This window comes from Adiantum capillus-veneris, chromosome 3, assembly GCF_014529385.1.
Source record: "Adiantum capillus-veneris isolate H3 chromosome 3, ASM1452938v2, whole genome shotgun sequence".
Taxonomy (NCBI): Eukaryota; Viridiplantae; Streptophyta; class Polypodiopsida; order Polypodiales; family Pteridaceae; genus Adiantum; species Adiantum capillus-veneris.
This window is the reverse complement of record NC_140933.1, coordinates 62,910,755-62,934,250: the sequence shown is the minus strand read 5'-3', so window position 1 is coordinate 62,934,250 and position 23,496 is coordinate 62,910,755. Positions and strand designations below refer to the sequence as shown.

At 43.3% G+C, this 23,496-nt stretch overlaps 1 protein-coding gene across 3 annotated transcripts in view; it reads left to right on the top strand.

The window, feature by feature from the left end:
- The window catches only part of LOC147461018 (Chaperone DnaJ-domain superfamily protein), a 97,657-nt gene extending 80,355 nt beyond the window's left edge, over nucleotides 1-17,302 (top strand). The window contains exons 2-7 of one of the 3 annotated variants that reach the window (XM_086508675.1): nucleotides 2,177-2,294; nucleotides 16,227-16,307; nucleotides 16,399-16,425; nucleotides 16,517-16,643; nucleotides 16,727-16,830; nucleotides 16,931-17,302. In XM_086508675.1, coding sequence (XP_086364801.1) covers nucleotides 2,177-2,294; nucleotides 16,227-16,307; nucleotides 16,399-16,425; nucleotides 16,517-16,643; nucleotides 16,727-16,781 — 408 coding nt within the window. In that variant the 3' untranslated portion in view covers nucleotides 16,782-16,830; nucleotides 16,931-17,302. Of the gene's footprint in view, nucleotides 1-2,176; nucleotides 2,295-16,226; nucleotides 16,308-16,398; nucleotides 16,426-16,516; nucleotides 16,644-16,726 lie in introns of all 3 variants that reach the window. The other 2 variants (XM_086508676.1, XM_086508674.1) reach the window with 2 other exon arrangements.
- The last annotated feature ends 6,194 nt before the right edge of the window (nucleotides 17,303-23,496 follow it).

Here is a 23,496-nt window from a genome sequence, read left to right as displayed (position 1 = left end):
TTTTTGAAGTTCAAGGATCGACGAGGCAGTGTGGGTCGATGGAGAATTTTTCAGAGATTACTACAAGGAAGCCATGCAGCTCGGTACTAGTACCTCACTTTGAAAAGGAGGGGATGTCACGTGCACATCTAACCATATGTGCATATGGACAAGCTATCTCAGGTCTAGGGTTCATGTCAGCCTAGGAAGTGTTCTCGCACCTTTGTGAGTCTGTGTGCAGGCCGTGCATATCCAGGCACTTGGATTAGTTGCATATCCTCTGATTGCACACAGCATAATCATTAGCTTGGCATTCAGTACCCATCTTAGGGAGCATGTGTACCCAGAGTCTCGGAGAGAGTTGGATCCTTGGGAGTTGTACTTTGCGAAGAGAAATACCGAAAGGGGCGCCAGTCTTTGGGGCCAATGCATCTTGGTTGGGAAATCCATCGTGCCGTGTCGACTCTCCTAAGTTTAGTGATTTTGAAGTTTTTGTTTGTGTGTTGCTATTGGTTTCTCGCTTGAGTGTCCAAGGTTGTAACAGTTTCTCCCAAGGCCAGGTGACAAGGTCTGAGGGTTGTTGTGTGGCTGTGCTCGTCCAGAGTGAGTGGAAAAAAGGCACCCAAAGCCCTGTGGGCTATAGAGAAAAAACAAGGCGTGGAAAAATACTCCTAGCCTGCAAGAGTCTAATGGCCATGGGACCAAGCCAAAACCTCGAGCTAAACGCTGTACACATCCCAACATGAGAAAACAACCTTCTTCACTATTTATGAGGTCATGGGGCAGCGGCCCACGTGCATACCCAGGAGTATATATTAGTGGGCAGGGATATAGTGTGCACATGCTTCCAAGCTGGGAGTATTTTTGCGACCCTTGTGGTTTTCCCCTGGGGTTGTGGGGCAGCTTCATTGCTGTCCCACCAGCATACGTGGGAGTATATATATTAGTGGGTAGGGGTACCATAGGGATATAGTGTGCACAGGCTTTTAGGTGCAAGATGGCCCCTGTCAGAATATGCAACAGAGGATGCAATGAAGACAAGAACTGGCCTTCGATCCGCCGATGGACACCTCGACTTCGATCTAGCTCGAGTCTCGACTCCGATAAGATCCTCTACACGATAACACTTGCAATGCCACATGAATGAACAAGGCAACTATGGGGAAGAGAGATCACTGAGATAGAAAGAGACAGGACCATAGTCACATGGAAGGGGAAATGGGAACGGGAACCGGAGATAATGAAGTGCCATTCACTATGACTATATAGTCACATGGAATGGGGACCGGAACAGGAAATGGGAACAAGGAACGGTTACGGTAGACCCAAAATGGCCATTCTATGTGACTATGGACATGACAACTATGAGAATGATAGAGAGAGAGAGAGAGAGAGAGAGAGAGAGAGAGAGAGAGAGAGAGAGATTTTTGGGAAAGTCTCTCCATGTTGATAACAAACTGCTCATACAAGGGTGGTCCGACATAGATTTGCATAGATCTGACATGCCTCAATGGATAGACCCAAGGTACACACAACTGCTGGTGCTACTAACACTACCAACTGCTCCTACACACGAGACCTCTGGCAACAACTGGGAACCAACCGAGCAAGCACGAGGGTAGCAAATCTAGAATACGGCCTGGCGAACTGAGGATATGCAATGAGGATCCACGGATCTAGGATTGCTACTCCGGGTACATGGAGAAAGAGTGCAGTATGGGTGGAACATCCTCTGGGTATCTGATTGGAAGACCTCTAGTTGTTGGCTTTTTGTCTACGGCTGCTGGCTGGTTGTCCCAAAAAGACAGATCTGGCCCTGAGCTAAACATGGCTAGAAACATCCTGACATAAGAAAACCTCTGATTGGTGGGGCACAGCCACAAAACAGCCCTCACTCCATAACACCCGTCCTTGGGAGAAACTAGGACCAACTGGATGAATCCGAAAAGTAATGTGATGAGAGCATGCACAACTGCCATATCACCTATCCATGCAGGCTGCCACATCAGCAATGCCCACATCAGAAGTTTGCATGGTATTACTTTAATTTTGTGATTGGGACGTAGTATTTGGAGTGCATTTCTTAATTCTCAAGCCAAGGTCTAGCTTTTGAGGTTTGGCATAAACCGCTCTACCAGTTGAAACATGCAAAATTATGTTTCTTTTAGTAAACGTTTTATCTGGTTTTGAAGGACAGCTAAAGGAGGCATATAAGCAAAAAGCATTAGAGAAGCACCCAGATCACCAACCACCAAGTCTCAAACAGCATGCGGAAGCAGAGTTCCAACAGGTGTTATTCTTCCCAGCGGCCAAATGTATATGGTTTACTTTTTTCAGATGTAGCTTCTTTTGTGCCAGATCTTTGCAATTTTGATGAAAGTTTTTGCATGTTTGAGAAATTGTTGTTTGGGCATGTCAAATGTGATTGGACAAATCAATTGTAGTATGTTTCAAAAAGTTATTTATTATTGCTACCATTTTTTTTTTTGGCAAGAAAAAGATCCTTCCATCAGCTAAAAAAACTGCCCAATGGGCTACAATCTGCCCCTGCTAGAGAGGGCTACTTCAAAATGCGGGGAGACTCTCACAATAAAAAGGCAAGTTATGTACAATTAATGCTAAATTAGGAAATGGGAAGAGGAAACAGCCACAGTGGTGGGTGGTACTTCCATCTAGGCGCGCCATGAACCATGATGAAGAAGGGCCCTGGTTGCCAAAGTCGCAAGAAGGCCCCGTGGCGCTCGGTTGGAGCTACCTTGGAGTCCTCAAACTGGCCCTTGGGCCTGATCAACTCAAGCCAAATGTCACGTGAGTCTCCGCCAGTGGGACTGGCTCAACCTCGATGATGTGGAAGCCATAACGTCAAGCTGTAGTTGAGCTCCCAACAATATTCTCTATCTCTGCTCCACTCCTGGGGTACAAGCTCTGTGGCACGTTGGAGTGTAGGCCGGCCCTCTTGTATCACAATCATCCTGCTTGCCTCGGTAGTGACTCTGTGAAGGCGACCCTTTCTCTAAGCCTCAAAGAGCATGCAAGAACTTGTGTTTGAGCAAGCCCTTACTAAAATGAGGACCTCAAGTCTCATGAAAGCTCCCATCTAGCAGGGGGCTGTTGGCTCAAGAGGGGTGTGCCACTCTGCAGGTATAGCCTCTACAATATCTTGACACATGCTCTACACCCCCCTCATGTCTCGTAAGTGAATGCTCTTGGTCTCCTCAAGAAGTATTGTAAACTGTAGCGAAATTCCCAAGAGTACGGGCTCAACCCTCTGCCATGGAACCCCAAGAGACATAAGGTCTGCTGTCACAAACTGCTGACGTTGTCGGTGCCGCTCCGCTCCCATGACAAGAAAATGAGCAAAGGAAAGCCAATTAGGTGTATTTGAATCCTGCATGATTATTCAGCAGTTATAAGGGCTTGCTAACAGGCCAATTTATAAGCTAAAAGTGTGCCAATGGGGCTCTAAGGGCCAAAACATGCCTTAATGATGCTAAAAAGTGTTATGCTTGAAGTGGACATGGATGGGATATTGTGACCTGGAATTGCAGTGCTCGATGTGCTCTACCAGCTTGTCTTTACGGCTCGTCGATTGGAGCTACGGTGAAGAAGTTATGGCAGTTTAAAGTTCAAGTCGATTGCAGATCCGTACCGGATTGGGCAAGTGCAGCTGAGGGGACAAAACTGAAATAAATGCACTGGGCTGAAGTGCTCAACTTCTGGAGCGAGTCGGTCTTTTCAGATCGGTGATCGGATTTACGGTTGCCAAGTTACTGGCCGTTAAAGTATCGCCGGGGGCCAGGTTCAAACCGCCCTGGTCACCCTAATCAGTCACATTCATCTGGCTTAATGCAGTGCGGTGCCCGATGTGTATGCCAAATGTGGGCCAATGCGGAAGCATTTTTTATAATATGCCTAGCCTTGACGGGTCAACTCTCCAAAAGCAATCAATTACACTTGCTTCTTGCAGGCATGTGGCACTATTGAAGATTTTTTATGACATCAAAATTCATGATGATATTGTTAATCGATGGTGATTGGAGGAAGTTGTCGTGTTTGGCAATGCTTTAGCCGACATGTATGCCTAATGTGGTGCCCTTATGAGGAAAGCTTGCGTAGGCTGGCTCGGGCCTCAGCCGGTGGCGGGTGAAGAAATGAGAAGTGCAAAACATTCCGTACAAAAGGGAACGACTTCCTTTTGTGGGCTCTCTCGTCATTTTTGATTCTTCTTCTTTTTTTCATGGAACCCCTTCTCTCCCAGGGGAAGAGGGGAAGAAAAGCCTTGAGATCTTAAGCCATAGCCCAAGCTAATCTTGGATAAGCTTCATTACTTGAGCCCAACTTAATCTCCTTAAAAACCTTGATGATTAAGAGCCCTAAGCGAAGCCTAAGCCTTGATGACCACTAATCTCTCATAAGCCAATCTTTGAATCATAAGCTCTCTTATCGGATTAACATAAGCTCTCATAAGCCAAGCTTAATCTCTAATCCTAAACCCAAATTTCTTAAGCTCTCCTTAAGCTGTGCTAATCTTAATCTCCTGAAACCAAGCCAAAATTTTTACTTTCATTAACCAAGCATGAGATCGAACCTCTTAATTCCTAAGCCATAATCCTCGACACTCAAAAGGCATCAAAACCTTAACTCGGATTATCATAAGCTCTCTAAAGTAAGCCAGCTTAATCCCAAGCTCTAAACCAAGCCATAAATCCTAAGCTGAAGCTCCCACAGCCATAGCGGGAAGAACATCAATTCTCTTTCAACCCAGAAGCAACAGAAGGAAAACAAAGTAGATCAAGGCAGTCTTGGCAGACCAATTAAGACGAAAGTACCGTATTTGGTACTGGTATCATCGGATTAGACTTTAACATCGTTACTGAAGCTTGAATTTCATAATTAGCACCTGGATTAAGCCAGGTTCCACCTTCGAGGGGCCCGGTGCCTTCCTAGCTCACCTTTCGCAGACTTATCCCCCGACATTCTTGGTGAACCCGACACGGAACGAGCCGGGGTGGGAGGTAAAGATTCAGATTCTAGCAGAATTGAAGCAGTTTATTAAAGATTACAACCTCAATAGATTTGATAAAAATCTAGCAGCAGGGGATCTGCCAAAAATGTTGGGCTTAGTTAAGAGATGTTTGCAAGAAGTAAAAGCTATGAAGATGAAAGAGCAGATTGATGATGCAGTGGAGATGGCACTTGATGCCGTACATGAACAGTATGGAATTTTTCTAGGACATGATCCATATGGACTCCTTGCATGCTATCAAGCGGAGATGAAGAGCCGAGGAATTCCAGAAGATCGGATGATTTCAACCTTTGAAGAAGTGGTAACCTCTGAGTTTAAAGATAAGGTCCGAGAACTGGCAGAGACATACCCCATCCAGTGGGACTATTTTGCAGATGGGTTTGTTCATGAAAGCTAAAAAATTATCGAGTTAGCAATGAAGGAGATTAATGAACGAAGCCAGATTGTTTTCTATAAAGAAGGGGATCATATGAAACTCCTTAATTATGATCAATTTTGGGACCATATTTCTGCAAGAAGTAAAGCCAAGGCAAATACAGCTTTGGAAGTAGCAGATTCAACGACAAAAGACCATATTTTGAGCAACCGAGCAAAGGTACATAATGAATTTACTCCTGAAACACAAATATATGATTTTTTTCAAAGATTGCTCGTATGGAAGTTACCTCGAATAATGGTTCTAGTGAAGAACTAGATTGTACAAGAAAATTTTTTCAAGCTATTGACCTTGGCATGATATGCTCTCAGCAAGTCTATCAAGAAGATGAGTCACTACAGGCTTCTAATGGTTCTATCGACACTATAGCTGAGCAGGGCAGCATATTTATTACAGATGATTGCATAAACAAATCTATTATATATACAATAGCTGATGAAGTGGCTGAGACTATGAACCTAACACAGGATAAACCTGAAGATGCCAATGAACCTATGGTTGCTCCTAGCAATATGCTTGCTGATTCTATAATCACAGAAGCAGATTCCATAATTGAAGGTTGTTTGGCCTAATCTGAAGGAGAAGGTTATAGCGGTATAGAAGAGCTTTGTAATGCATGTACCCCTTCAGAAGGGGTGCTTGATGAACCTTTTTCAAGTTATAATGGCTTACTCAGTAGCATGGATGCAGATGAGGAAGCAGAGGACGATATTCAAGATTGCCTACATCATGCCGATTGTGAGCAGGATATTGACATGGATTTTACATCTATGCTTATATATGGGCTGCAAGAGGAGCCAACTCCTATAGCTTTGAAGAATGTTGAGACTTCCAAGGGTGATTTTCCCAAGGATGTTATGGATGAAGATTTTCAGAATAAAGCTATTATTCATTATCAACCTCAAAAGTCAGGTAAAAATCTCTCTGATGATACAGGTCCAGAAAGTCCTAAGATTTTTCGTAATGGCTATGAAGCTAGAGGGGGTGATGATGCTAAATCATCCTTGATACTGCATAAAGTGAATAGGGCTTTTCATTTCTTTGGACAATGTGCTAAATATGGCTGGATTTGGATACTATTTCTAGTAATTCTTATGTTAGTGATGTCCTGGCTACCAATAAAAGGGAGTCAGAATTCTTTCATTCTTACTGGTAACGACCTTAAGTTACCGAAAGTTTATGAGATGTGGTTGTTGCACTATGCTTCAGGTGAAGCTCTAGTATATTGCGAAGGCCATCAATGCTATGTGATCTTAATGGTATTTGAATCAGGTGATTCGACAGATCTTCAAAAGCAGGTTCACTATGGATGGGTATTTTTGGGTCTACATTGTGGTTTCTTTCTGCTAGATCCTGGAATAACATATTTCAAGCAGAAATGCTTGAAGTTGATTGATTCAGAATATGTATGCTCATGTGGATATTATGCTGCTCCACTATTGGGGCAATTTCTTATTATCCCATCTGATCCTGGGAGCTATTGAAGAGCAACTTGCAGATTCAAAGATCTCATTTATTTTCCTGTAGCAAGTTACTTGGTAGTAGATTTGTTTTGGATGTATGCTAAGACATAAGTATTTTTGGTTATATTATCAATAAGCTTACATGGCTAGCTTCCAGTTGACATCTTTGGACAATTGTTATAATATCTTCACATCTTTTGAGATGGTTCTGCTACCAGAACTTGAAGTAAAGAACTTGACGACCATTCCGTGTGCAGATAGAGTAAGGCATACTTGAGCTTGACAGGGTTCCCTAAAGCGAGCTGATCGTCAAGCCGTGTGCATAAGTAACTGGAGCACTTCAGTCTGGCGGGGTTCACTAAACATATTTTTTTTCATAATTGAATGCTTTGAAGATACGACCACTACAGTTCAAAGATTTGTGATGGAACAGCTACCAGATAATTGAGCTAGACTATTGATGCTATGATTTCAACCTTCTTTTGTTTCACATGTCTTTACCAACTACGTGAGCTTGATGACAAGTAACTTAAGGTATTTATAGAAGATGTAGCTTGAAGACCGGTTGGCACAGACCGGAGGCTGTGCAGGTTCAGAGGGGGTGAATGTCGTGCCGCTCCGCTCCCATGACAAGAAAATGAGCAAAGGAAAGCCAATCAGGTGTATTTGAATCCTGCATGATTATTTAGCAGTTATAAGGGCTTGCTAACAAGCCAACTTATGAGCTAAAAGTGTGTCAGATGGGGCTCTAATTGCCAAAACATGCCTTAATGATGCTAAAAAGTGTTATGCTTGAAGTGGACATGGATGGGATATTGTGACCTAGAATTGCAATGCTCGATGTGCTCTACCAGCCTGTCTTTACGGCTCGTCGATTGGAGCTACGGTGAAGAAGTTATGGCAGTTTAAAGTTCAAGTCGATTGCAGATCCGTACCGGATTGGGCAAGTGTAGCTGAGGGGACAAAATTGAAATGAATGCATCAGGCTGAAGTGCTCAATTTCTGGAGCGAGTCGGTCTTTTTAGATCGGTGATTGGATTTACGGTTGCCAAGTTATTATCCGTTGAAGTATCGCCGGGGGCCGGGTTCGAACCGCCCTGGTCGCCCTGATCAGTCACATTCATCTGGCTTAATACAGTGCGGTGCCCGATGTGTATGCCAAATGTGGGCCGATGGGGAAGCATTTTTTATAATATGCCTAGCCTTGACGGGTCAACTCTCCAAAAGCAGTCACTTACACTTGCTTCTTGCAGGCATGTGGTACTATTGAAGATTTTTTATGACATCAAAATTCATGATGATATTGTTAATCGATGGTGACTGGAGGAAGTTGTCGTGCTTGGCAATGCTTTAGCCGACATGTATGCCTAATGTGGTGCCCTTACGAGGAAAGCCGGCCGCCCATAGCCCAAAGGCCCAAGGTCACATGATAAAGGGCCGCCCAAGGCCATAAGCAAAAAAGGCCGTCCGATTAAACCCTAAGGGGTGTGAAGCCAAGAAAAAGCATGGCGGGCAGCTGTAGCCGAATGCGCAGGAAGGAGAGATTCGCTTGCGTAGACTGGCTCGGGCCTCAGCCGGTGGCGGCGAAGAAATGAAAAGTGCAAAGCAGCCCATTGCGAGGCCTTTCGGTGCAAGTTCGGGGCCATTCCGTGCTGGTCATCACTCGGCCTACCACGTCATCAAGAGGCCATTCCCATTAGCGATATCGCTAATGGGATGGCCGAGAATAGGAGTTTTTTTCCCCATGCAACCTATAAGGAAGGGAACGACTCCCTTTTGTGGGCTCTCTCGTCATTTTTGATTCTTCTTCTTTTTTTCATGAAACCCCTTCTCTCCCAGGGGAAGAAAAGCCTTGAGATCTTAAGCCATAGCTCAAGATAATCTTGGATAAGCTTCATTACTTGAGCCCAACTTAATCTCCTTAAAAACCTTGATGATTAAGAGCCCTTAGCGAAGCCTAAGCCTTGATGACCACTAATCTCTCATAAGCCAATCTTTGAATCATAAGCTCTCTTATTGGATTAACATAAGCTCTCATAAGCCAAGCTTAATCTCTAATCCTAAACCCAAATTTCTTAAGCTCTCCTTAAGCCGAGCTAATCTTAATCTCCTTAAACCAAGCCAAAAATTCTTAACTTTCATTAACCAAGCATGAGATCGAACCTCTTAATCCCTAAGCCATAATCCTCGACACTCAAAAGGCATCAAAACCTTAACGCGGATTATCATAAGCTCTCTAAAGTAAGCCAGCTTAATCCCAAGCTCTAAACCAAGCCATAAATCCTAAGCTGAAGCTCCCACAGCCATAGCGGGAAGAACATCAATTCTCTTTCAACCCAGAAGCAGCAGAAGGAAAACAAAGCAGATCAAGGCAGTCTTGGCAGACCAATTAAGGTGAAAGGATTGTATATGGTACTGATATCATCGGATTAGACTTTAACATCATTACTGAAGCTTGAATTTCATAACTAGCACCTGGATTAAGCCAGGTTCCACCTTCGAGCGGCCCGGTGCCTTCCTGGCTCACCTTTCGCACACTTATCTCCCGACAACGTGTCAAAGCCTAAAGAATGGAGCCAACTTACAGATGCCGGCCGAGGGGCCTAAACCCTAAGAAGAACAAGTAGCAGAAGAAGAAGAGGTCCTACCAACTTATAGGGACCCCGTCTGATGGGGCCCCAGTGACATAAAGGGATTAAAATAAAGCAGGACTCACACACACACTCACGCAAAGCTGATGACGTGGCAGCTGTACGGAAGTTCCAAAAATTACGTTGGCTGATGACGTGGCAGGCTGTATGGATTTCCGTAAATTATGCTGGCAGCTTTTGGCATTGCTTTTGTGACCAGAAGCTTTTGAGTTTTGAAGGCTTTTCCCTGTAACTGCTTTTCAAGCCAAGGGCCTCTAAATATGAGGTTAGGCTCATTCTCTGGAATGCTTCCTGGAGAAGGTGCAGAGTCTGGAGTATCGGCTTGTACTGTGTTGATGCAATATAAAGAAATGCGGAAAGGGGCGCCAAGGTTTGGGGCCAATACTCTCTGGGGTGGAATTCCGCCACTTCGTGTCGTGTGTCGTCTCTGTCTATGAGTTCAGTTGTTATTGAAGTGCTAAAAGTCTGTTCAGTTTGTTCTTTTCTATTGGCACGTGGTGCCCGTCTTGTGACAGTGGTATCAGAGCATTAGGCGTGTGCTTTCAGACCGGTCCTACAAAAGAGCAGATAGAGCTGTCAGAATTTTATTTGAGGTATCTTCGGCCTTTGACCCCGGACTTATTAGCCACTCCCACCCTTACTTCATCGCGCATCAGGCGCTCCCGTCTCATCGCTGTGTCTTACAGGGCATAAGCCATAAAGAACACAAGACTTGGAATTCATGGATTCAACAGAATATTTGCAGTTTTTGCTCAACGAGCTTCATGACATTCTTTCGCGGCATCCTCACGAGAATCTTCCGATACTGCAAAGTTTTCAACAATTTTTGAGCTACATGTTACCCCCTCTGATGCCCTAGGTGGTACCTCCTTCGGCACTAGAAAGTACGAGAGCTTCCAACCGGCAACCTTCTCAGCCGTCTGTTCCGATTGGGGGAGTCTTCAGGAATATGGTGCAACCATCTGACCTGATCCAATGCAACCGCCTTTGCCACCGCCGTTGCCCCCACCTCCACAACCACTGCCATCAGGCTACAATGGTTGGAGCTCATATGGATTTCCCTTATTATCCATACCCGAGATATGCGCCTAACCAACCCAAAGATTTCAAAGATGGTGGCACGACAGTCAAATTTTTTGCTTTTTCCGGGGTGAAAGATCGCAAGAAAGCATTGCAGTTCCTACAGCAATTTGACAGTATCTATGCTTTGGGGAACTATACAGAAGAATCCAAAAATTCTCGAGCAGCAGGATCTCTTAAAGATAATGCTATGCAATGGTGGAGTTCAATCGCAACACAACGGCATGCTCCAAGGACCTGGCAAGCTTTCAGGACAGTTTTTGCACGTAGTTACATGACTTCGATGTTTGAAGTCCGGATTTTGACAGAGTGGGGCAACTTGAAAATGCTTGCCACCGAAACCATGGAAGACTATAACCAAAGGTTTCTCGACATGTACCTTCCTGTGTCCTTTAAGTTCATTCCCTTGGAGGACCAGTGCCAACGCTACACCATTGGACTACCATCTCCATTGCAGGAATATTGTCTCTCCAAGCAAATCTCTACCATGGAGGAGCTTATGGACCATGCCGAGGTTGGCTACAAGCTCATGAAAGGAAAGTTGGAGTTTACCACAGAAGAACCTCCGGCCACTAACCAGAACTCCCGGCAACACCGAACAAATTCTCGAGAATCTTGTGAAAACCAATCTCAACGGCCTCGTGTGACACAACGTCAACGAGACATCTTGTTACAAGAAGGCCGATGCTTCGAATGTTTCCAAACAGGGCATACATACAATACATGTTCTGAGCGAGCCTCGACGTTCTCAGTGCAACCTTTTGCTTCCACGACAGACAGATCCCCGGGGCCACGTCCGGCCAAGAAGGCTAGACCTGCTATTGGACTAGTACCCGATATTTATGGTATACACCTCGAGAGTTTTAATCAATTATGCAGAGCTTATGGAAAAGTCAATGGCTTGAAAGCCCTTATTTTCTTTGACCTCGGAGCTATGGAGAACTTCATCCATCCAGAATTCTTGAAGCAGATGCACTTTGATTATGATCCAGAGGGTGGAGAAATTGAAGCTGAGCTAGCCACAGGGCAAACTCAGAAAGTGGTACCGCTCATTGGTGCACTTCTAGTGACTATACAAGATTATCATGGAAAAGCCGATCTCCACATTATGAAGTTGGGCAATTGCGACGTTTTCTTGGGCATGCCCTGGCACGACAAGAATGATGCAACTCTTCAGGTCCGGAACCGAACCATCATCGTGATGCAGAAGGGCAAGCCCGTTGTCCTCAAAGTTCGGTTGTCTGAACAAAACCCTGAATGACCTCTCTAGTTGTTTTCTAGCTAGATACTTTTGAACATTGTTTGAGAAAGTATTGTTTGAAATGGATGCTATCTGTTTTAAACCTGTCTTAATGGCCCACCGAACGGGCACGGGAACTCACCGCACGCAATGCCACACCGAGAGGGTGTGCACACGGCAAGGGAGAGGGAGCTCTAGCTGTAGGAAGAGGGATCGCTGAGGGAGAAAACACCGGAGAGAGAGATCGATGTAGGTGGGAGAAAATGCTAGAGAGAGAATGTGGTGCGCGCACAAAACGTTAGCAAATTGCAAAACGCTAGAACGCTAGATAGATAGATAGATAGAGTCTACCCAAACGTTGGATCTCTGCACTGATCCACACATGCCAAAAGTACAAGGGGAGGAGTTGCATGTATAGGCAAATCCTAGATTTTGCCTACCTACTGCAAAACCTCGGCGATCCCAGATAAATGGCCTAAAATGCTAATAAATATGTAAGCTCACTAAAAGTGACCTGACACATATTTAGTAGAAGAACTGCAGAAGACTCGAGACTCTAACCCAAGGAAACCCTAGGAACGGGGGGTCTTGTCTCATGCCAGCCTAGCGGGTGAGCAACCCCGTGAAGTGCGCCGGTACGTCTACCTCAAGTACGGCCGGGCATAGCCACAAAACAACTCTCTCCCCCTAAAGTGCTCTTGGGAGATATCAGAGCTACCATCGAAAAGGAAACTGAACTCTAACACCCCCTCTCAGCTCCTGGATGGGAAACAAGTCCAACGGAGCTGGCATGAGAGGGTAATGACGCTTGTGGAAGAGGTTTGGTGAAGATGTCAACAAGATTATCTGAAGTCGGGATGTACTCTAGTCGGATAGAGCCATTCTTTGTCTTTTCACAAACAAAATGGTACTGTTTCTCTATATCCTTGGTTCGGGCATGGAACACCAAGTTCCTTGCAATGGCTATACAATTCTGATTGTCAGAGTACATGATGGTTGTCTGTTGCCTCCAAATCCACATTGACTCACATGTGGCACTGCTAACAGCTTAGTACTCTGCCTATGTGGAAGATAAGGCAAGTGTAGGTGGTGTCTTGCTGCTCCATGAAACTGCTCCCGAGCCAAAAGAAAAGGTAACCTGTAGTCGACTGTCGTCCATCTCGATCTCCACCCCAGTGTGAACGACTCCATCCTAGTAGAATGATCTGGGAGTCGGTACCTCCAGCAGCATGAATTGGTCGCCTTTAAATACCACAGGGTGAAGGGCATGCTCCAAACGTGACTTGGTGGGTTTCATCATGAAAGAACTGAGAAGGCCCACCGGGAAACTGACATCAAAACGGGTGTTGAGTACCCAAATGAGAGAATCAACCAGTTTCCGATATTGTGTAGCATCAGCTACAACCAGAAGATCAAACTGTGACAACTTCTAATTGGGATGCATAGGAGTTGAGATAGGTTTGCACTCGGTCATACCAAATGCTCCTAACAATGCTTGGATTTAGCGCTCCTGGGAGAGAAAGATGCCCCCCTCTGTCTGCCATATCTCCAATCCAAGAAAATGATGAAGCAAGCCAAGATCTGTCATGTCAAACTCTTTAGCCAAGGTCTCCGTAGTATTGTGGATGTGCTCAACCTGGCTACCTGTAATCACAAGATCGTCCACGTAGAGGATAACAAGTGTCAACAATGCTCCCTCATGGTAAATGTATAAATCTGGGTTTGCAGAAGGTCGTCGAAAGGAGTGTCGTAGGAAGAAAGAGTCTATCTTCTAGTACCACGCTCGATGGGATTGCTTTAGGTCGTGGAGAGCCTTTAGCAACCTACAATCCATGTGTGCGAAGTCTGGATCTTTGAACCCTGGAGGTTGTTCCACATCACCTCCTCCTCTAAATCACCATTGAGAAATGCCGAAACCACATCCATCTAAAAAACCGGCCATTCGAAAAAGGTAGCAAGGGCAAAAACTATCCGAATGGTCGCCATCCTTGCAGTCCGTGCAAAGGTCTCGTCATAGTCCACACCAGGTTTTTGAGAAAAGCCTTTGGCAACTAGTCTTGCCTTGTTCTTGTCCATCAGATTTTTACTTGGTCTTGTAAACCCATTTAACACCACACTTTCTACTTGGCAGGCCGTGGAACTAACTCCCGAGTGCTGTTCTTCTTGATGGAATCGAGTTCTTTCTGCATGGACAACTTCCACTTCGGTTGTGAAAGTGCCTCCTCAATTGAAAGAGGGTCTTTGTCCTTGATCACTGTAGACATGAAAGCATAGTTCACATGTAATAAAGTCCCATCTACCTCAGCAAAACGAAGTCGCTAAGATCGTCATGTAGTACCGGCTTCACGCCAATCGGGTGGACAATCTGAAGTTCGTGGATCTCTAAAAGTCTCCAATAGCCGCTTCGGCAACTTGTTTGACTTTCTCCTTGGGGGAGCTTTTGGTATATCTAGCCCTAACTCTTCACTATGATGAGAACCACTATCACCAAAATAGGCTTCGAATGGGGTCTTCTTAGGAATTGAAGAGGTCGGAGATCGGTTGATGATATGAACTGTCATCGCAACTGCCTCTGCCCATAAAGACTTTGGCAAGTCTTGATGCTCAAGCATGGTCCGTGCCATTTCTATCACTGTCCAATTCTTCCGCTCCTCAACATCATTCTTTGAAGGTGATCCGGTATTCGCAAGCTCTCGCTTGATGCCATGGTCCGCATAAAACTGAATAAAAGCATTGGAGGTAAACTCGCCACCTTTGTCAGATCAAATAGTATTCAACACTTGATTGCTTTTCTTCTCCACAAGAAAATGCCAATTCTTGAAGAGGCCAAATACCTCGTACTTGTGCTGTAGAAAATATACCCAAGTAAAGCAACTGAAATCATCCACCAATAACATGAAATAAAGAGCCTTGCCGAGGGAAGGTGTTTGCATATGTCCACAAAGGTTGGTGTGAACCAACTCCAAAATGGCAATGTAGCAACCCTCTGAATAGATTCTTGATGTTGCTTCCCATGAATGCAAGTGATGCATTTCCCATGCTTACTCTCAACATCTGGTAAGCGTGTAAGCATCTGCTCACGAAAAGCAAGTGGAAGAGCATCATTGTTCAAATGACCAAATCTGTAATACCAAAGATCACCTGTGGGTATCCATGTCGTTGAAGAAAGAGCATGGAGCTGTAGAGTTCATTCTCCATTGAGCCCCCTCAGACCTCCATACCAGATTGCCGATCCCGAATAGATACCGCATCCTTTGTGAAGTTCACCTCCATGCCAAGTTTGCACACCTCGTGCACAGACATAAGATGAAATCCCAGCTTTGGAGCATAAAGTACCTAGGAGGTATGCGTACCCCCTCTGCCGTCAGGAATGAGCTCCATAGATCTCTTGCTATGAATAGGAATTTCATATTAGTCGGCAATGAAGATAGTACCATAGTGTCGCCGCATGTTGGACAGAAGATCCTTCGAAGTTGTCATGTGCTGTTAGGCACCACTATCCAGAATCCAATAATGATCATCTCGACCTGCAAGAGTCAACTCAACCCCCGATGTCCCTGGAGAGTCCTTTGTGGGGAGAATCTCCAAATGAACAAAAGGCCAGTGACCACACCACTGCTGCCAAAGAAGTTGAAGCATCTCCAGCTCTCTTTGGACTTTTCCTCCAATAATGTCCCTTCTCACTGCAACTATTGCAATGCCATTCCATCTTCAAGGCTTCCCGTTCGGCATCACTCTTCTTGTGTTTGGTGGTGTTGCTTTTCTTCTTACTCCTCTGCTTCTTGTTGTTGGAAGAACTGGTCAAGGTTTTGGAGCCTGACTTCTTCCCCGTATTGAATCGCTCCTCCTGGACCAATATTATTGGAACAATAGTATTAAACTGGCCAATCGTAATCAAGGAAGAGAAAAAGTTGGTGTACCGAGGAGGTAATTGGGCCATAAGCTGGATGACCATGTCCTCTGAGCTGATAACCTTTCCCATATAAAGTATCTCTTGTTGAAGCTCCTGCATCTTGTTGATGTGATCCCGCATGGAAGAGCGTTTCGCATCCAAGATCCTCAATTGCACCTCAAGGGCTATCCGCTTAAACTCAATCATAAAGTGAAGAAAGCTGATCCCAAATCAACTTCGCATCTTTCATCAATCGTATGTGGCTAATAACTGATGGTGTACTGTTGAGGATAATGAAAGACTGGATTTGAGCATTGACAAACTCCCATAACTTTGCTTACCTTGGACAGGGACATGCTTGCAGTGGCTGGGTGTTTAATTACCTAATAAAAAAAATCTTTTTGTTTTAAGAGAAGCAAGAGCCAGACTTTGAAATCTGATTACAATGTTTTTGGGCAGACTTTCATGGGTTTTTTGCTTATCCTGCGTACCCTTTTTTGTTGCTGCAGATTGCTGAGGCATATTCATGCCTGAAAGCCGGTGAGTGTCCTATCTGTTACATGTACACCAAGGTATCATTGATTTATGTTTCTTGCTTGAACTTAGCGTAATGAAAATGATTTTTTTACAGCTAAAGCTTCAGGTCTCTCTACTCGAGGTATGCTGGCATAGTCAGTAAATTGTACCTGTGACATCCTTTAGCATCGACAAATTTTTTTGATGTCTGCCGGCTTAGTTTTATCTTACAGAGGAGGCACGCAATTCTGGCCATAGTTTTGCAAGAAGGGGAAGCCGTTTGCAATTTTCTGCCCCAGCAGTGCCTTTTTTATTCATAATATTTGGAACAGTGGGCCTTGGAGTGGCTCAAGCAAGAAGGTAAATGTGGAAGGGAGGATTCTGCCTTAGTGGCTCTCTAGAGTTATGGTTTTTCCTGTTACCTTATGCTTATAATTTTGCAGGGCTTATAGGGAAAGCCAAAAGCAGGCATCCTCTCATAATCCGTTTCTTCCTTAATATTCTCACAAAGCATGAGGTTTCATCATTAATGACGGGGGGTTCTCAGGTTTTAAGTTTCCTTTGGTTCTCTTGGGATGGGGTTGCAAAATGTGCCCTCTCGACACAATTTTTTGATGGGCTTTTTTTTATCATTGTTGTGGTAGCAGAGCCTACATTTCCAAAGGCATTCTGTAGATGGGCCTCCTCTTCAATTAAGAAACCAGCTGCCGAGTCTATGTATTGTCTCTTCGTTGTACATTTGGGCAGTGACTCATGCAAATAATGCCTTCCCAAACAAAGATGAAACATTGACTTTGTAACGATTGGGTGCTTGGTGGGCACAATATGCTCATTGGTTTAAGCATTGAGTAATAAGATTATTTGGAGAAGAGTATTCCTGTGGTTACTTGTGAAGGACCAAATAAAGAAGACAAGTTGATTGATAACTGCCATTGAGGCAAGTCTTGTTTTTGGTTGGTCCCTGCTACACAATTTTGTTGCGGGAAAGGCGTGCAATAAAATAGACCGGTGAATAATGACATCCTTGATTGAGGACAATTCTTCACTTTGATAAAATAAATTTTATCGAAGTGTCATTGGTGTGCTGTTGTTGATATTCATGTCTTATGTTTGTTGGCACTGCCTTTCAAGAGAGGGAATGTTACTGCTGAGTTTTTTTGAGCCCGTGTAAGACCGCACATTTTTTTTAAATCTATACCATTTGGTTGTGCATCGCGCGCGCGCACTCTCTCTCTCTCTCTCTCTCTCTCTCTCTCTCTCTCTCTCTCTCTCACACAGGTCTCTTGGGATAGTTTCCTACGACGTTAAAACAATCTTCTTCTTCTTCTTCTCGCTCTGGAAGGCAGGTACATTGTCTGCTGACGTCTTGTTTTCAAAATGCTGTATGTTACTAAAGCTTATTTAATGTGGCGTATCAAGGTCTGTATCAATCTTTGTTCATATGTTTCTACTGTCATAATGGACTCTCTGTAGCCGTCTATTGTGTTAGCTAATTGATTTGCTACACAATTATCTGCCATACGTTGTTTTAATGGTAAATTGGAAAGTTGTGAAACATCAAAAGTAGGTGGTATGTGTTGAATTCTTTGGTACCTTTGTGTGTACATGTGTTTGGGTGGGACATGTAATATCAGTATATCACTCTGAAGGCTTTATGTTATTTCAATGTCAGGCACTTTAATAGGAAAATGATGACTAAAGTACATGTGGACCAATGAAATGTGAAGAAGCTATGGACCAATGAAATGTGAAGGAAGATATGTAAACCTTGCCTGGAGCAGAACTTCATGGGAAGATTGAGACTCTTCATCACTTAGGAGTAGTCTCTTCCTCTCTCTTACATATAGTAACTTTCCCGTCCTCATCTCCACCAAGCTTGGAGCTTCGATCCTACTATTCTGTTTCATTAGCATGGTCTGTAGTGTCCAAGTTGATAAATGCATTTTATGTTTCTGATCCCATTGGTCACACTGACCAAATATCCTATTAGAAGGTTTTTTTGACTTCCAACTTTCGAGTCGCCCGAGAATTCCAGCACAAGTGTTATGTGTCTTGTAACATCTCAAACATGATTCATCATGCAAATATGTAATATTTTGTCCCCACATCGATCAGGTTTGTCCATTACACTTCTTGCGATTCCTGTTGGATGCCGAAAACTTATCATTTGCATGAAAGTGTCGAGTGGGGCTTTCTTAGTTGCACCTATATCCAAGAAATATGATGATGTGGATTTCAAAAAGCCCCTCTTAAGATGGCACTTCTCTTTACGAGAAACTTTTGAAGTCCATGTCATACTTTCTTAAAACAACCATAAAAAATTTCCAAAATTGTAAAATGGTGGCTTTTAGTGTAACAATTGTTGTTTGCTATGACACAACAAGACCGGCCACCACTGGCACCTCCTTCCCCTCTAGAATCTACCATACAATATGTCTTGAATCAGCTCGCAAGCTAGTCCCATCGGCTTGTACACTCGGAACCACCCTCGCCTCTATCCTTGTTGCCATCCCTATCCATCTCCTTCCCAACCACCTTCTTCGATGAGGAACCATGGACTCTCGCCTTGATGTGCCAAGTTACCTTTTAATCCCACCTTAAACACCAAACCCACCCATGTGTTCCACCTCTTAGCTAAGTCTAGCGGAGCCGTCACCCACCTCTTCGTTCCTGCCGGTGCTAACCACCTCACCACCACTCCTAGCATTGACAACCTGACCTGCTCTCGTAACCTCGCTAGTCGCAACTACTCCATCAGCTTTGGTATGTAAAGATAAATTGTTAAAATATATCTCTTTGATAAATCATCAAAATTTAACTCTTCAATATCTGTATGTAAGGATTTGATATAAATCAATAAATCATAAGTATTTGATATTAGTAATCAATGATAATCAAATCATTAGATAATAACAACTCTTTAATCATAAAATACAATAACAAACAATCTCATAAGAACTCTTCACAAATAAAACCACAAATCTTTGTTGTTTGTAGTTAAAAATAAATTGTTAAAATGTATCTCTTTGATAAATCATTAAAATTGTAACTCTTTTCAATATTTGTATGTAAGAAATTGACATGAATCAATAAATTAAAACTCGATGTACATGCATCGAAATATATGTGATACACATAAATAGTAAAATGAAGATCAATCAAATTTTTTACTTCTTTCAATATGTAAATCGAATTACAAACAATGTAAATTCAATATGATTAACTCTTGATCTAATTTCTTTTATACAAACAAAATATATATGATGCATAAAAAGAAAATCTAAGAATTGTGGAATAAGAAATTCAACATGTATCAATATGTAAATTTAATTGAATACAATGTAATTTGAACATAATTAACTCTTGATTTAAATTTTTTATACAAACAAATTGTATATGATGCATGAAAAGTAATTCAAAGATTTATAACAAGAAGCTTAACGCAAATAGATTTGGAAATATAAAAGCTATTACCTTTTGATAGTTTTAATTGAAAACTACTAAAAAATAGTTACCAATTCATTGTAAATCACTCATAATATAGAATTTGATAAAAATGCCATGACGAGCACCTCCAAAACGTCCAAAAATCTTAAGAACGACTCTCTAAACGTTGAAATCGGAGTTTCGAACAGAAAGGTATGACGATTTTATGTTTTGCTACATTGTAAATTTTCGTTGCGCGTGCACCACATGAAGCCGCGGGAGGTTAGAAATTCCCTATTTTTGTGAAGAAAAAACAACCACGTTCTGATACCATATTGAAGAGATAGAGAAAGAGAAGAACATAGAGACGATGCGTAGAGAGTGTAATCCCAAAGTGTATAGAATATAGACACATGAGCTTACATGTGAAGCACAACGCGAGGAATGTAATTTTTCATGCTCGCACAAAGCATATTGAGGTGCATTATCACTACATCAAGGAGAGACTCTTAACAGGAGAGAGTAGCTTGGCTTATGTACCAACATAGGACCTGTTTACAAAGGCATTGGCTCATGAGAATTTTGAAGTTTTTTGTAAAGCTTTGGGGTTGCTTTCTTTGTGGATTGATATGTCCTTCTGGCATGGTGTATCTCTATACACTATGTGCCAATTGTCATTCACTTTGTCACTCTGAGGGGGGATTTAATACCTTATATATAGTAGTGATGTGTGGTGTTAGGCATTTTTTGGATGAGCACAAAGTCATTGGATCATGCCAAAAATCTTGCTAACTAGCCTCATATATATGTGTGTACACAGTGGTTCGAGTCTTGGGAGTGACCATGTGAAATTTATGTACAAAGGTTTGATTTTGTTGCGCTTGTTTACTGGAGATTTGGGTTAATTGAATCCCTAAAAGATGATTTTCAATGAGTATTTTCAGCTGTGCTTTATAGCTTGTAAATCAGACTTGTACATCATGAGATGTGCATCCGAAGTGGACGATCTCGACTTAGAAAGTGGTTGCAGATGCATGCGACAAAGGTAATTGGGACAACTTGATGATATAAAAGTAGAAATGCTAAGATTTTAAATTTTTGAAGATAGCCGAAGTAATGGGCTCTGAGCCGTGCTTTACGAAGTCGCATTTGGTGGCCGCAGCGGTGCACTATATTCCTGGGAAGCTAGTTCTGAGAAGAGGTCAAGCTGGAAATTTTCTGTGGGGAGAGAAGGGAAGTTGAAGACTGTGGAGAGTGTGCCATGTGGCAATGGGATAATCCCACATGAGGGAGATTGGGCTCAAAGAAAGGGGTAGAAGAGGGGAAGTGGGTACCTATTTAGGGTGTATGAAAGGAGAGAGGAGCTCTCTGAAGCCTTGGCTATGGGGACTCGTGGGCTTCTTGGGGGGGAAGATGGTGCCCTTTTTGCATTCACACTAGGTGCCCAAGCGCATGGCCATCCTTTTGGTCCCAATGGCACTCCCACCTCTTCCCTTGGCCCAAAAGTCACCGGCTGCCGATTTCCTACCCAAATGAGGCAGAAAATGGACCAATGAAATGAAGTCTTGCAAGAGAGCCTTGTTGGCTGAGGAGAGAGAAGAAATCTCTTGGAATAAAAGATAAAAAGAGGCCCCATTTTATAGCTGCAATTCTTTGCAACACCTGCAAACTTTCCAGAGAGCTCATTTTTGAGCAAGAGAGAGTACACCCCCAACTTCGAGTTGCCATAACTCTCTCATCTTTTATCTGTTTTTAGCCTATGGATGCTCTATGGACATTTGATAAAGATGAGCTACGTCTTTATGTCCTTGGTTTCTCTTAATTCCAAGTGTGGTTCATGCTAGAAGGGTTCTTCATAAAACTTTACAGGTGCTTATACAGGTGGTTTCGGTGGTACAATAGTTCTTCTTTGTCACGATGTTACTTGTGCAAGGCTATAGAGACACTCATTTTACTTGTTGTTTGCACGCTAACATCCTTTTGGTTCCCCCATGGAGGAGCAAGTGCTCATGTGCTCCAATTCTGCAAGCAAAGAATATAAAGGGGATGTGGGTCCTTATGGACAACCGCCTATGTATGTGCAAATTGTGGACAACACTTGGGGCGGTCGTGTAATTGGATTGCATCCTTTGGAGGATCGTGAGGTTTTGTGAAGCCAAGCACTGGGGGCCGGGTTACCCAGTGTGAGGTGGATTAGGTATTGGAGCGATTCATCGACATCCCATGAACTTACGACGTCACATGTGTTTTTTGTGGCAATCAAACATGGCGGACGAGTTTCCATAGTTTCATGGATTGCCTAATGAGAATGCACGGGCTTTTATTGCGAAATTGGAAGTTAATTCCTTACTGCACAATATACTAGATCCAAATATATTATTGTGGTTTTGCTGCAATACAGTTTACAGGATGAGGCAAAATTTTGGCTACAAAATTATGAAGAGGTGGTACATGCACAAACTCCAGGGCTGGTTTTGGACTACAATCGTGTGAAGCAGGATTTTCTGGCACAATATAGGAGCATTGGAGTACCTAATGAAGTTTGGCATGAAATTTTGGGGTACACTCAGAAGACTAATCAAAGTGTTGATGATTTTGTCATGCAATTTACCCATTTATGGGATAAATGGGTCCGAGCTTTGGGAAATGAAATCCCTTCAGCCATGTTAAAGAAGGACCATTTTGTGGCAAACTTAAAGGAAAGTCTGAAGTTAAAAGTTGAGCTGAAAAGACCTGCTACCGTTGAGGAAGCAACCACTATCGCAAGGGAGAAAGAATGGAAAGCTCAAAGACTCAATGAGTATGGAAAAGCGGTCCATGTGCAAGGTAATGGTTGCCAAAATGAGGAAAATCAGACAGAGTCTAAAGCCCAATCTGCTCAAAGGGTTGCAAAAACTGAACAGTTACAACGAAATATGCAAGACATGATGACCATGATGCAGGAGGCTCAGTGTTCTTGGAGGTGGTCGTGGTCGTGGTAGAGGAATGGCCCAGCCATATGAAGCTCAGGCTAATGCTAATGTGGATCATGGACAAGGTGTCTTTGATCCACAAAGGAGGTTCATCCCTACCTGTTATAACTGTGGTGAACTCGGTCATATCAGCACTCATTGTCCAAGGCCAACAAGGATAGGAGGTGACATGTTTCCACTTCCTCAACAGTTTCCTAACACGGCTAACGATTATGCAGTGGATATACAGGGAGATCAAGGTATTGAACAAGAAAATCAAGCCTCAACCTTTGGTGGTCATGTGGGTTTTGTGTGGGTTGAAAGAAATAAGCATATATGATGCCCATAGGCAAAAGAGAGAGGGAAGGTTATGCTTCTCCAGGTCCTAGTAAGAAGAAAGGGAAAGAGAAAGAGGGTGAAGATGCGAACGTTAAGAGGAAGAGAAGACCTCTTAGAGTGTTTGAAGTAGCAGATTTACCTTTGGGAGAAGGCCAAACAACTTATAAGGAAGACCTAATTGGGAGGAAAGTAGATTGTAATTTTGGACAGTTGATGAATATGGTGCCCAAACTTAAGAGGCAGTGGAAGTCATTAGTGAATCTAGAGAAAGAGCCGAAGCATGGACAAGTCAAAGTGTTGACTGTGGGAGAGTTACCCAACATTTGGTGAATGCTTGGAACAAACGTGTGGGCATGGGAGAGGACTACATTGATGGAGGTGCTCAAGTTTGTGTGATCACACAGTCATGTGTCGAGAGACTGAGTCTCATTACATGCGGAAGCTTTGGATTCAGGATTCGACTAGCAAACCATGCCAAAGTGAAGTGTTTGGAGTTG